Here is a 13,723-nt window from a genome sequence, read left to right on the forward strand (position 1 = left end):
TTGGGTATGGGCAGGGCCGTCGATAAGGGGTGAAAGGTGATGACGATTCAGGGGGCCCACAGCCCAGGGGGGGCCCACAAAAAAAAAAAAAAAAAAAAAAAAAAATTATTCTAAATTATTATTATATCACCAGCCCATAGTACTACCATAGTACCCCCCCCCCCGTCAACAATTGTTCTCCCCGGTCAACAATTGCTCCTTCCCCCCCCCCCCGTCAACAATTCAGCGCAGGGGGGCCCATCAGTAAATCTTGTCTAGGGGCCCAGGAATTGTAGCAACGGCCCTGGGTATGGGGGTGGTTGGTTGAATATCGAGAAGCTCGTAAGAAGATGTGCAGCTCTATTTCATGTATTATAATGTTTTTATCAATGGTGTTCCTCGAAAAGGTTGGGTTAGGGTTAGGTTGGGTTAGGGTTTTTGAGAGCAGGCTGAGGTTGGTATAAAAAAAAAAAGAAGCAGCCCACTTCCATTAGAGTGGCACGAAAGAAATTAACAGCTTCAACCAGCCTCTGCAAAATGGGACTCGTTACAACACTTTTCTCCCTGAGGTTATCTTGCCTTGGTGAACTTTTCCCCTGGCATCACCTTTAAGCTGCAGCAGCTTTAGCCGGAGCCAATATTGTGTGCCATTCTCTCTCTCTCTCTCTCTCTCTCTCTCTCTCTCTCTCTCTCTCTCTCTCTCTCTCTCTCTCTCTCTCTCTCTCTCTCTCTCTCTCTCTCTCTCTCTCTCTCTCTCTCTCTCTCTCTCTCTCTCTCTCTCTCTCTCTCTCTCTCTCTCTCTCTCTCTCTCTCTCTCTCTCTCTCTCTCATTAATGTGCAACGAGAAAGAGAGTGCCTACGTTCCCACCTCCACATAAACTTCAATACAGCCCAACTTCATTAAGCGCATCATAAATAATCAACTTTAATTGATATTCCGACACGCTGATTAAAGAGTTTGCGGGAACACAATCGGAACAGGGGAAACGCATTAAGCGTCCCCCCCTCCCCCCCTCCTGCTACGGTCTCACAACGAGCACACGCAGAGCAGTGCTGAGCTCCGTGTCGCTTCCCTGTAACCAGGATACGCAATAAGCAGCGAAGGGCATGCAAAAAAAGCGTCGAGTCCCACAGATGATGCAGAAATCATGAGTGCATGAATATTCATGCACGCCTTCTGTCCGTGGAATATGATGAATACGACATCTCACTTAGGCCGGCGCTGACTCAATAATCACGCAGAGTGTTCTAACGGTGCACCGCGGGGCGGGGGGGAGAGCGGCAGGAGAGAGGGGGGGGGGGGTGGAGAGGGAAGGAATCAATTTAGTAAACAGTGAAGTGAGTGAGAGGAAAAGGGAGTAAAAAGTGCAGCTGGACTTGCAGCTTAGTTTTGCGGGAACAGCGGGGATCGTACAGCGTACCCTGGGGCACTTTGCCCTCATTTCACCGCTCTGCGGTGGAAACACCTGAGCTAACATGGAGCCCACCTCTGCCAAGAATAGATCCCGATAGTGGATGCTTGGATGGAGACGAATTACAACCTACACTGTGTAACATGGGCCTATCTGCAGGTCTTTAATGTGGGCTGGATGGATGGATGGCTCCCCCATGGAGACAGTTCCGTTATACTATTGTTTTACAGAGCATACTTTTATTGGCTAACCCTTAACGTAGTCAAACAAACCGATTGGTGTTGGTCTGCAACTGAGATATTCCGTTAAAAACAGACTGCTTCTGCGCGCCAATAAAGTCTTGTATGCAACCATTATATACAACCTCTATGTTACCTGGGTGGGTGTGTGCAAACACAGGCACGGGCGCACAAACAAGCACACATACACACACACACACACACACACACACACACACACACACACACACACACACACACACACACACACACACACACACACACACACACACACACACACACACACACACACACACACACACACACATCGAGATATTGGTATCATCATTTGACAGTTACAAGGGTATAACACAAAGCATAATACAACATAACGGATCACGGCTGTTGGGGGGGATGCTGCCCCCCATTTGCATCCTCTATTCCGGTAGGAGAGCTGTTCAATCCGTTACCTGAATGTTCCGTGAGGAGGGAAAGCCCCTTGACGACCAGCAGCAGCCCGCTGAAAAGGCAGATCTGGATCAACACCAACTCCTTTCGCTTTTTCCGCTTGGTCTTAATCTTCTTCTGGCTCAGCATCACTTGCGTCAAGCGGTTCCGGGATCGGACGCAGGGAGACATCCTCTCCACCACCACCACCTCATCCATGCTGCCTGAGTCAATGAGCAACTGGAAACAACCTCGCAGAGTCCCCCCCCCCCCCCCCACCCCCGCACCCACACACACACACACACACACCACCTCCTCCTCCCTCCGGAATCGTGTAGAGAAAAAAGTGAGGGCTTCAGCGAGGGGGGGGTGTTTCAAAAGTTAAAACCAAAAGCCTCCACCGCGGGAATGCATCGAGCTGTAGAGCGTGTTCGCTTGACGTTTTGTTTTTGCTTTGGCTGCCAGTTTCTCCCTTCCTATGTCATGTTAGAATCGCGCTTTTTCTGCGGTTGTGGACTCACAAGGGTACGCGCGTCATGAGCGCGCTCCGTGGACGCAGCCGTCGTTTCGGTGCCAGCTCACGCGCGACCGGAGGCTGTGCCCGATTTTTTACGCGACTTTACACGAATTCTTTCTTTCGCTTCAGCCGCTGCGGATGTGGAGGCTGTCAGAGTGGCGCAAAGGGGGACGGGGGGGGCACGAGAAAGGGAAAAAAATAAGGTCCAAGCTGTTAAACGTGTGAGACGCGTGACTCTTACTGCCCTCTTCTTGGAAGAGACACTGTGTTGTTATAACACCAGACAGGGCTGTTGGCACCCTCAAGTGCTGAATCACCCAAAAGAAGTTGCCCGTGATGGAAATGGAACGGTCCACACAACTTTTACAGAGTCCAAACTCAATTGGCATTCAACCACTGCGGACAACTTTCAGACCAAATTTGCTAAATAATACTTAACTAAGCCTTGATGTCGCTTAGAATCAGCGACAGTCAGAACAATACTTACGTTGCAGCCCTGCATGCTAGGACTCAAGAACAAATTATAATGATAATGCCCGAGCTGGGACATGCTGCTTTCTTGATTGTAAAGTCTGAGGTTTCATATAAATAGCACTGGAAAGTTTCCAGCAAGAATGGAAAAAGTGGTCAGGGCTCTAGGCAACTGCTTTCACTGGGCGTTTAACCCCTTCCGTTGAGGTCTGTGCTGTGTGCATGCAGCCAGAGAGTAGTTGGGGACATCACGAGAGAACCACATTATTGTGGGTATAAAGACTTGAGATCCGAGAAGATCATTCAGATCTGATTCCTCAAACTTGTTCCTCAAGCTGTATTTTAACCAGTGGTTAAGAGGCTTTTACAGAATCCCTGATTATAAATTAATTTACAGATGAGCTAGGCCCACTTAAAGATGAGGGCTGTTTTACTAAACAAGACAATTTCTTAACTTCTCTGAAGCCATACACAAAAGCCAAAGGCCAAGTGAAAGGGGGAGAGGTTAATTAAATCCAGTTAAATTGTTTTTCCATAGCTGGTGGGCTTGGCAAAGAACAGTCCCACTCACACACAGACACACACTCAATGCTAGATAAAGTTTTAAGTCCAGTGCCATAGTTTTACGTGTAACAGAATTCGTGGAATGCAACCCACTTTGAATTGTCAGACTGCATGGACCTGTGGTTCATGATACTCCAACAGGGAAAATACTGCATTATCTCTCTCACACACACACACACACACACACACACACACACACACACACACACACACACACACACACACACACACACACACACACACACACACACACACACACACACACACACACACACACACACACACGTATTGGAAGACTGTGTAATGGGCTTCATGCAGTATTGTTTATTTCTACTAGCAGGGAGCCAGACATATCTAGGTCTTGTCTTCTCTTTGTCTTTTCCTCATTCCTAAGATCGGTGACGAATCCAGAACCCCCATCTAGTGCTCTCCCATACCGCCTCTCTCCTCTCCTCCTCTCCTCTCCTCTCCTCCTCTCCTCCTCTCCTCTCCTCCTCTCTCCAACCACGAGAGCTAAGATCAACTGAACAAGGTCAGGAGAAAGAGAGAGGGCGGAGGTACCGTGTGTGACGTGTACACACACACACACACACACACACACACACACACACACACACACACACACACACACACACACACACACACACACACACACACACACACACACACACACACACACACACACACACACACACACACACGTGTGCATGTACCTGTGTTTCACTTAAATGGGAAGAGCGCTAAAAAAGGAAGAGTATAGATACCCAGGTGTTGTTAATGGGTCAGATAAGGACAGGAACAGGGAACTACACACAAAAAGACAATAAACAGAACACACGGTTCTCTCCGGACATCTTTATATAAGGACGACTTCGGCATTCAGGTCTTCCGATGACGACAGAGGCAGTGTTGTCGCCTTCGGTACGAAACAAACGCGATCTATCCCAAACCAATTCGACTGCTGAAGAAGTCATTAATGTCTCTTCTATGTTGAATACCCCCCCTGCTATCTCTGTTCCCCTCCCCTACCGTAGGAAACACAGAAAAGGGTAGCGAGCGAGAGATGGAGCATAGTGAACATTGATAGAATAGGACTTAAAATAAATAAATTACGAAGGAATACGGCATACCGCATTCCCTGACAAGCAACAACTGTGACAAAGAGTCTGACGCAAGAATAACGGCCGAAACAGGACTGCAGATGGTACCCCAGCATCCATATTAACATGCCTGTTTACACGGTCCACCTAGAACCTTTTCCTCTGAGACTTTGGACTCTGACAACATGGCAACCACTGAGTGCTAATGTATGGGGGGGAGGGGGGGAGAGGGGGAGGTAAAGAAAGGCAGATGGAGACGGGGAGAGAGGGACAGATGAATAAAACGGTAGCGGATAGAATAGAAAGTATGTCAAACAAGTACAGGAGACCTCGAAGATGACGAGACATTTCCAAGGACGCAGATACCGAGAGCTTAACAGAGCACAAATAAGCCTGGAGATAATAGGTTATGGATGTCACAGGAAAAAGAAAAAAAAGGCATTTTATTCCGAATCGCTCGTTCTCCAGGGTCGATAGTCGGCCCCTGGGTTCCCCAGCGCTGCCTTCCGGCGAGTCTCGATGGCTGCTCAGTACGGGACTCATCTCAATGTGGCCGGGGGGGGGGGGGGGGGTTGCTGTAGAAGGCATGCGAGGTGGAGGAGAGGGCGCGGAGCGGTGGTGGTGGGGTTCAGTGGTCGGCAGAGGTAGGACAGGAGTCTCGGTGGTGTGGCGACCCGACTCTTGCTGTGCGTCAAAGGCCTTCTGGAGGCTGCAGAAAGAACCACAAAGTGGTGAAATGAAAGAAAAAAAAAGTATCAGGTCATCTGTTTTTTTTTTACTTTGAATCTATGTTCAAACGTGAGAAATGGTGCTCGCTACCTGAGCAACACTAACTCGTTGCAAGCAGGGCAGCTCATGTATAATGAACAGACTTGTGGGTTATGGATATAGGAGTGGAAAGGAAGCAAAACTATCACAGTGTGGAGAGATGGGTTAGAGGAGGCTGTTAGGGTTAGAGAGAGACAGTGTGTGTGTGTGTGTGTGTGTGTGTGTGTGTGTGTGTGTGTGTGTGTGTGTGTGTGTGTGTGTGTGTGTGTGTGTGTGTGTGTGTGTGTGTGTGTGTGTGTGTGTGTGTGTGTGTGTGTGTGTGACGTAGTAGAAACCGCGGTGCACATTTGTCGTCAGTCACAGCGCTCATGTTTAAATCATGCAAAGCAAACCCTGAAGAAGGGGAAAAACACACCACGTCCCTCTTTTAAAAAGTATGCAGGGACAAAGTGGAGCAAGCAAGCTCCTGGTTGACATCAAAATGTTCCCTCTCACCCCCCCTCCCCCTCCCCCATATCCGCACCCACACACAGAGAAATGCTGCATATGCACACTCTCCCACTGCAAATAAAGCAGGGCAAAACAAAATGACTTTATCAATTCATTCAACCTTCTGCACAACTCCCTCCCCTCCCACACTCACTCCCTCCCTCCCTCCCTCCCTCCCTCCCAGCCCTCCTCCCCTCCTCTCTAGCACTACCACAGTGGCATTTCTCTGTTCGTCACTACAGTGGAGTATCATGTATAATGGAGCAGGGCTCCGAGGCCTAGAGTATGTCTCAGAGAATGCCTACCAGGGATGATAATCACAGGGTACCTCACGATAAGATACGATACGTGATGCATGGCCCACGATACCGATAGTATCACGATGCCGGGATTCTGCAATAATCGATATATCGTTTGACAATCCTATGACGATACATCACGATATAGTGAATACAAAATGACTTTGAAGAGGTAAAGCTCTGGATTTCCGTCTTTATTCATCGTCCAACTGAGTTTTTCAGTTACTCGTCTTTGGTTAGTTAACTTCCGTTCAAGTAACCTTCATTCATGTGTTGAGTGCCACCATTATATCGAGTGTATCGATTCTCCTGTCGCACGAAGAAGGGCGACTATATGTTGCCGTATCAATATTTTAGTTTGGAGCTGGACAGCAGTTTAGCAACCAAACCAGTAATAGAAACATGCTTTCTTAGGATGTACATGACACATGTATAAAACAATTGAAACATATCTTTACTGTTTTTTAATTGTGAATTCTTTCCGTTACAGATTTAAAATGTATCTCAAGTCAAATCAAAGAAACAAACTCGCCAGGATGAATAATAAGTTCACTGTTATTAGTCTAATGTTACATCACTATTACTTTAAAAGTTTCCTCCTGCTAGGTCCTTTCCTCTTCAACTTTGGAAAATAAATAGAAAGAACGAACGTCAAAGACGTGCACTGCTACACACGGAAAACAAGGAACCATGAAAAATAGGTGGACAGGGAAAAAATGTTGAGGGACCGTCTAATAAAACCGTTTTGGGAACAATCTAAAAAATCTGTGAGGGTGCCTATAATTAACCAGGGTTACACCAGCATGCACTCTGAACCCTAGGAGCACCGTCATGGTGGGTGGAGGCCTGAGGTGGGGGCCATCGAGCAGACAGAACACCCACGAGGGGCCATTGGATGTGGGGTCATTTTCTCTGTGTTAGTCTCTCCACATGTCACACTAGATTTAGCCTCATGGATAACTCCTATGTTTGGTATCCCAACAACTCACTAGTTACACAGCCAGCTTGTACATTTTTGATGAGAGTAGATGACGCACACAGATTCTGACTCTGGTTTTAAAGAGTCAGATACGAATTTGTGCGCGTGTGCGCATGTGTGGTTGACTGCGACTGCATTCAGCCTGATACTGATAGAAAAGGCAATCCGCTAACTGAAATAAAAACTGAAACGGAGCTTGCAGAATACAATAAACTGAAAGAGAACTGCAGGACATTAAACTAAATGGTAATACTTAACAGAGGGAAGGTTAATCAACAGTTTTCTTGATCTTGTTTAAAGAAAGTTTCTTGTCTTTGCCCCATTCCCATGTGATTGTCAAACACTTGGGAATGATTTACTCTGAGTACAATGGCGGTCATTCATTACAATAAGTTGGAATTTGTAAATAATGGAATGGAAATAAAACACCTGTGATGTATTGATTGTTTTTAGGAATACTAAAGCCAAATATTTAAAAGAAACACTTTAACTGACCCCAAATAGAACGGGATCTTTCAAACCGAAACCGAAACATGTCGACGAGGTACCCCTGGAGAATAAACTATTTAAATGAATAAATATAAATAAGAAATAGGAAAACTATTAATACACTCTGAATGGAAAAACACACGTGCGTGTGCGCGTGTTTGCGCGTGTGTGGCCATATTCACCTGCAGCCGGGCCTTAGGTCTCCCTATCAGAGGACACGTCTCCGTCGGCCCCGCTGCTGGCATGGGGGTCCCGGCGGGGGCGCGGGGTCCCCCTCTCCCGGCCGGACTCAGAGGGGGCCTTGGGGCGGCTCTTCTCCTTCCTCTGCTGCTGCTTCTCATGCTTTGCCATCTGTGGTGGAGGCGATAACACACACACACACACACACACACACACACACACACACACACACACACACACACACACACACACACACACACACACACACACACACACACACACACACACACACACACACACACACACACACCTCATTGTTATTGCGTACATATATATTTATTCTGTATTTATTGTTTGTAGTTTCAATTATTTCAAAAGATGCATCTCTATCAAAAAGGTGCTGTAGGTACGATTCAAGAGCAGTGAGTGTGCTTTTTAGAAATGGCACATTTGGCACGGACCTCCGCCAGCTATTATGTGTCCTCCCTCCGAATGAGCCAGATTAGGTTTTAGACCACCCCGGATCGTTTCTAACCAATCAGGGCATCTCTTACGTAATTTGTTTGGGGAATCCATCTTGCCTGTCAGTCACAGGTGAGTGACACTTGGTTGAGAAGCGTGGCGAGTGGTTGTCATTTTGGTGATTTACTTTGAAAATCTTGCCCTCTTCCCCCCTTTCTCTTTACAACTCTCTTATCAAAAGCACCTTTCATTGGAACTACAAGAACAGAAATGTTTACGCATCATCGATGCATTACCAGCACCGACCACCAGGAGAGTCGTGCTGGGAGAGTGAGTTCCATGGGGATGTTCTCGGTGAACTTCCATCAGAGGCAGTGCACTGCTGACGACACGTCACGTTTCCAAAACAACGGGGCCCTTATGAACGATGAGCGGGCCCTGAGATCAGCATGCTAAACTCTTGACATCGGGGGGGAGGGGGGTGAGCAAAGAGAAAAAAAGAGAAAAAGAAAACCAAGATCTATTCTTTCCTAGTGTTCAGCTATTCTGGGCGGTCATATGACCGCATCAATGGGACTATTGTTTGGGACAGTGTGTGCCGTTGCCACTCACAAACTGACACACACAGCTCAGCATCAGCAGCACTCAGTACCAGTGACGTGTATGAAGTCCTTGCCATCACTAAACTCTTACGAAGGACACAACATCAAATAAATAATACATAACTTATAAAAAAAATATATATATATATAACTTTCGGCTTAAAACAATTTAACTATTTGTTCATTCCATTGCGGCGTCCATCCAAAGTTAAACGCAGGGAATTCAGATACGTGGCAAAAGAGTCGGGGAGGATGCCTACTGGTACACTGAGGACGTCAGGAATCAAAACTTGTACTTTGCGGCTACTGCTTCCAGTGGCAGTCGAAGTGGTACTAGCTTTCCCCTCGGTCCTTAAAAACGTGGGCCTGTCAACATGTCTGCTAAAAGTTTTAAGAGCCGAGGAAAAAATTCATGAAGCGGACGTCAGTGTAAAATAATAAAACTGACACTGCATGGGACCCTGCATTATTAAGCGAGACGGAGTGGGCACCAGGGGAAGGTTTGCCAACATTGCGTAAACATAGGTTTAAGAACAACAGCTTTGTCATCAGGGGACCGAAAATAAACATGGTTCAGGAACTGGATTCTATGGACCCAGAAAATAGTGCTGCTTTTAAAAAAAGCTGTCCCCTGATAACAAAACAAACAGAAAAAGAAGACACAAATTAATATGGACTACAAATGTTTGGTTTTACACCCCGATAAAGCTGCACTAGAACGACCGTACTGTTTGACTTTGACCGGGGATTAACATAGAAGCTGTAGCCTCTCTCTGTGGGGTTTCGAATTCGTTTGTTTATTTTCTGGTTCCAAATCCCAGATTCACGGACAGAAGGAATCGTGGCGGCCGGCCATCGCCCGGCCATTCATGTCATCCATCTCATTGAGCCTCTTCCTTTGGCTCCTCGGTGACACTCCCCGTCCCCAAAGAGACGGGATTAACATTCCGGATCGCTTCTCCGAGCCGCCGCACACACGCACGCACACGCACACACACGCACGTGCTCTGTGGTAGTTACCAGAATCTCAGTGGTGGGGTTCAACTAATCGTCGGGCTGGAATTAAAAAGGAACTGAATAAGAAATGTTGCACAGTTGTTTGGAGAGGGCCGTAGGTGATTAACATGCATCTGGATGGCAGCCATTCATATTATTGGTTATACAACCTTCCTACACAACTGGGAAATGAACTGACGATTTTCTCAGGAGCAAAATCAATGCATTTTTTTCCCTCCTGGATATAACAGTAGCAGCATTAAGGGTTTTGTAAGCGTTTCTGAATTGTTTCATTGAGCCCAACTGCTCTTTCTATATTTCGGCACATATCGCCAAGGCAACAAAGAGCATGAGAAGTGTGTGACCGAGACCGGGTAGAGAGGAGGTCAGCAAGACGGATCACGGCCCAAACACAGGGTGTGTGTGTGCGTGTGTGTGTGCGTCTGTGTAGTAGGTATTCAGAGCTGTGGCTCATTAAAAGGAGTATTGGTCTACAATACTCGTTGAATAAAAACATAAATTCATACAGAAGGTACTTCAGGATATAGAAGCCAGTGCTCTCCTTAGCTCTATAACAAATATCCCCACCTAGTGGTGGACTATGGCTACTGAAGAAGGAAATGTCATCCAGATCATTGACTTACAGATTTAAAATATTAATATTGAACTTGCACCAACCCAGACCAGGAAGGGGAATTCCAATTCCCACAAGAATCGTACTGTTGCCAGTTCCACTTACTGCTCATTTAAAAGTACACCAAGCAATGAACTGCATTTCATTTGGTCTGTACCTTTACTCTGCTTAATTACAATAAAGTTTAATCACATCTCATCTACAATGTTGAAGTTATCAAGGGGCGGCATTTGGCTCAGGAGGTAGAGCGGGTTGGCTGGTAACCCGACGGTTCCTAGTTCGATCCCCATAACTGCTTCGGATGAGCTGGCTGTCGTTTTGTATGGAACTTGACACCCTGGCCGGTGGGTGAATGTGTGAATGTAAGGCAATATTGTAAAGCGCTTTGAGTGGCCACTGGTTAGAAAAGCACTATAGAAATGCAGTCCATTTAACATCAACACTTTGGATGAATGCATACCACAAAAGGTAGGCGAGGTGGGTCCCAGTATCACAGTCCTTCATGCAGGGTTTTCACCCTGAAGCCGTACCTGTTTCGGGTCCGAGGGTCCTTTGGGCGACGTCAGCTCGATGGTGACGGGGCCGTCGTTTTGGATGCTGACCTGCATGTACGCCCCAAACTGTCCATCTGTGGAAGTAGAGCAGACACACCAGGACCAATCACATGACGGCGATGGTCCTGTGATGAGCTGGAGGGGCGGGCTGTCCCCAGCATCACGCTGAGCAGAACCAGTCCCACATGGCTGCTGCAATGTCAATGTCGCCTCTTGTAAAGTTTCCACTTCGTCACTACACATTAAATAAATGGAGAGCTGGTCAGGTGTTGGTGGTTGGGGTCTCTAAGGAATGGGGGGATGTGGGGGGGTGGGGGGGGGGGTAGTATGGTGCTGAGGACGTTGAAGGTGCTGGGTGACACAAAGTGAATGGCTCCTCTTTCTTGCAGTAGGTCCGAGAGATTAATGACACCATCTGCACAATAAAGCTGTGGCTTTAAGGGGAAAGTGGCTGTGTCATCATATTTCCTCTCTCCCCCTGAACAGGGACTTGGATCCTGTGTGTGTGTGTGTGTGTGTGTGTGTGTGTGTGTGTGTGTGTGTGTGTGTGTGGGGGCACAATTAGAAAGTCTTAGTCCTCCTTCTTGCCGGGACAAGGTGTACTCTGCACCTGCTCCCAGGTTGGCTGACCCAATTTAGTGCCACCTCCGCTGGATGCGGCAGGGCCGACCCGCCCTCCGCCCCCCCCCCACACACACACAAACATCAGTGTTACTCGACACTGAGAGAGGACAGAGAGGATTCAATACGAGGGCCAGAGGGCGGGACTTTAAACAGAAAGAGAAACTGAACTGTAATAGTCGTGACTGCCCACAATTAGTTTTGTTATTATTTTCCCTTACCCTCGGGAATATGTTGTCATGCAACAGCACAATGACTCTGGCAAGATCACACACACACACCCTATTTTCTTAACCCTGGCCCCGAAAAAATAAAATAGACTTACATTTTAATAGAATGTGGTTAATTTTTTTTTACAAATAATGCAACAATTTTGCTGGTGTGGCAGGGTGTGTGATCCGACCCAGCTCAAAAAGGTATTGGTTTCAATCCCTTAAAAAAATGTTCAGACGTTGGATTCAAGGGTCTGGCTAAAGTAAATAGTAGCCTACTGTCCCGTTCATCTAAGAGGGGCATGAGCTGCTACCCAACAGAAACACAAAAAACGTATTTTTTGTTTCTTTACGCACCCTTGATGAGCTCTGTTTTGTAGGCACACCTCATGTTCTCCAGAAGGCTGTTGTAGAAGGGCTGGGCCAGCTCCGCGGGCATGGCCGCGTGGAAGTCGGGCTTGTTGGCCTTCAGGATGCACTGCAGGGTGAACTGACTGACGCACAGAACCTCAAACTCTCTGTCCATGACACTTTTGCTCCAGGCGCGGCCGTTCTCGTCATCGAAAAGACGGAGGTTGAGGATTTTGCGCACTCTGAAAAGGGACACGTTGAAACGCATTGAACGATGCTTGAACTTGAGTTCGGAATACAAATACCATCATGAATAAATATGTACTGTGTGTGTGTGTGTGTGTGTGTGTGTGTGTGTGTGTGTGTGTGTGTGTGTGTGTGTGTGTGTGTGTGTGTGTGTGTGTGTGTAGTACCGGCAATGCACTTTTAGAGCGAACAATCCAGAACTATTATTCTACCAAGTAATTTAACTCATCCACTCACATATAATCCACATCCTTCTGGGTGTCCTCCACTGATATACCCAGCAGCACGCACAGTCCCCGTCCTATTGAACTGACCTGCTCCTCTCCCACTGACAGAAGGGATTACATTGCGTCAGTGATTCTTTGCAACCGACACGCTACAGCCCCGCAAGATTGAATGACATTCACGGGTGGAGGAGACGTTTTCTCTGTCTCGTTCAAGACGAGATGCATGAAACCGAGGGAAAATATTCATTAACGAATTCGGATAGGCAGAGTAGTAAAGCAATGCATGCAACCGCTAACTGTTAGCTTGTAAATCTCACGCCTGTAACACTTCATGGTCACGATCCAGTATACTGCGAAAATACATCCGCAACTCAATGTTTACACTCACCGCTCACACTGGCCTTAGTGACCCTCTGTATGATTGCCTTCATGTTTGCGATTGTGAGTTATATAAAGAGATCATAAAGGATAGAGATCTACTAAATGGCACTCACATAAACACACAGACACTCACAACTTCCGCTATCGGCAAACATGTGATACTGGCGCCCTCTGGTGTCCTGGTCCTGTAGTACACGTCCATCATGTAACAGGCTACGCTATGCATTAACCTCTGGATGGAATGAGCCTCCAAGGTAGCCAAGTTTTTCTTCAGACAACTGAGTATTTCAGCTGTATGTGTCTTACTCTTAATTGTACAGAAGCAGTAGGAATATGATAGCAGAAGCTATCTTATTGCACTTGTGACTGAAGGGTGAGAACAACACTGTAATAAAAGTAAAGTGTTATCTCATCTAAATCAATTGAAGGTTCAAAAGCAGTTAAGATCAGTACAGCAGACATCATTTCTTTTCTCAAAGGTTTATTTACAAATGACACATTCTCTTGACTCTAAATTCGTTTTTT

At 46.8% G+C, this 13,723-nt stretch overlaps 2 protein-coding genes across 2 annotated transcripts in view; both read right to left on the reverse strand.

Annotated features, from left to right (window-relative positions):
- The window catches only part of LOC130380103 (sodium/potassium/calcium exchanger 3-like), a 45,486-nt gene extending 43,211 nt beyond the window's left edge, over positions 1–2,275 (reverse strand). The window contains exon 1 of the mRNA XM_056587286.1: positions 2,080–2,275. Within this exon, the coding sequence (XP_056443261.1) occupies positions 2,080–2,275 (196 nt within the window). The remainder of the gene's footprint in view (positions 1–2,079) is intronic.
- A 1,982-nt stretch (positions 2,276–4,257) lies between these two features.
- dtd1 (D-aminoacyl-tRNA deacylase 1) lies at positions 4,258–13,374 on the reverse strand. Its single transcript, XM_056586757.1, has 6 exons — positions 13,206–13,374; positions 12,828–12,918; positions 12,351–12,586; positions 11,137–11,234; positions 7,915–8,083; positions 4,258–5,417 (listed from the first exon to the last, which is right to left on the reverse strand). The coding sequence occupies exons 1-5, from the start codon at positions 13,246–13,248 to the stop codon at positions 7,928–7,930; spliced, it is 624 nt and encodes a 207-aa protein (XP_056442732.1). The 5' UTR covers positions 13,249–13,374; the 3' UTR covers positions 4,258–5,417; positions 7,915–7,927.
- Between the last annotated feature and the right edge of the window lie 349 nt (positions 13,375–13,723).

The sequence above is a fragment of the Gadus chalcogrammus genome, chromosome 3 (assembly GCF_026213295.1).
Source record: "Gadus chalcogrammus isolate NIFS_2021 chromosome 3, NIFS_Gcha_1.0, whole genome shotgun sequence".
Lineage (NCBI taxonomy): Eukaryota > Metazoa > Chordata > Actinopteri > Gadiformes > Gadidae > Gadus > Gadus chalcogrammus.

Coding starts and splice junctions, on each gene's coding strand:
- dtd1 (XM_056586757.1), bottom strand. CDS start 13,248: ATGAAGGCAATCATACAGAGGGTCACTAAGGCCAGTGTGAGCG. Junction 12,587..12,827: donor CAGAAGGATGTGGATTATAT/GTGAGTGGATGA, acceptor GTCCCTTTTCAG/AGTGCGCAAAATCCTCAACC. Junction 8,084..11,136: donor GACCCTCGGACCCGAAACAG/GTACGGCTTCAG, acceptor CCTCCACCACAG/ATGGCAAAGCATGAGAAGCA.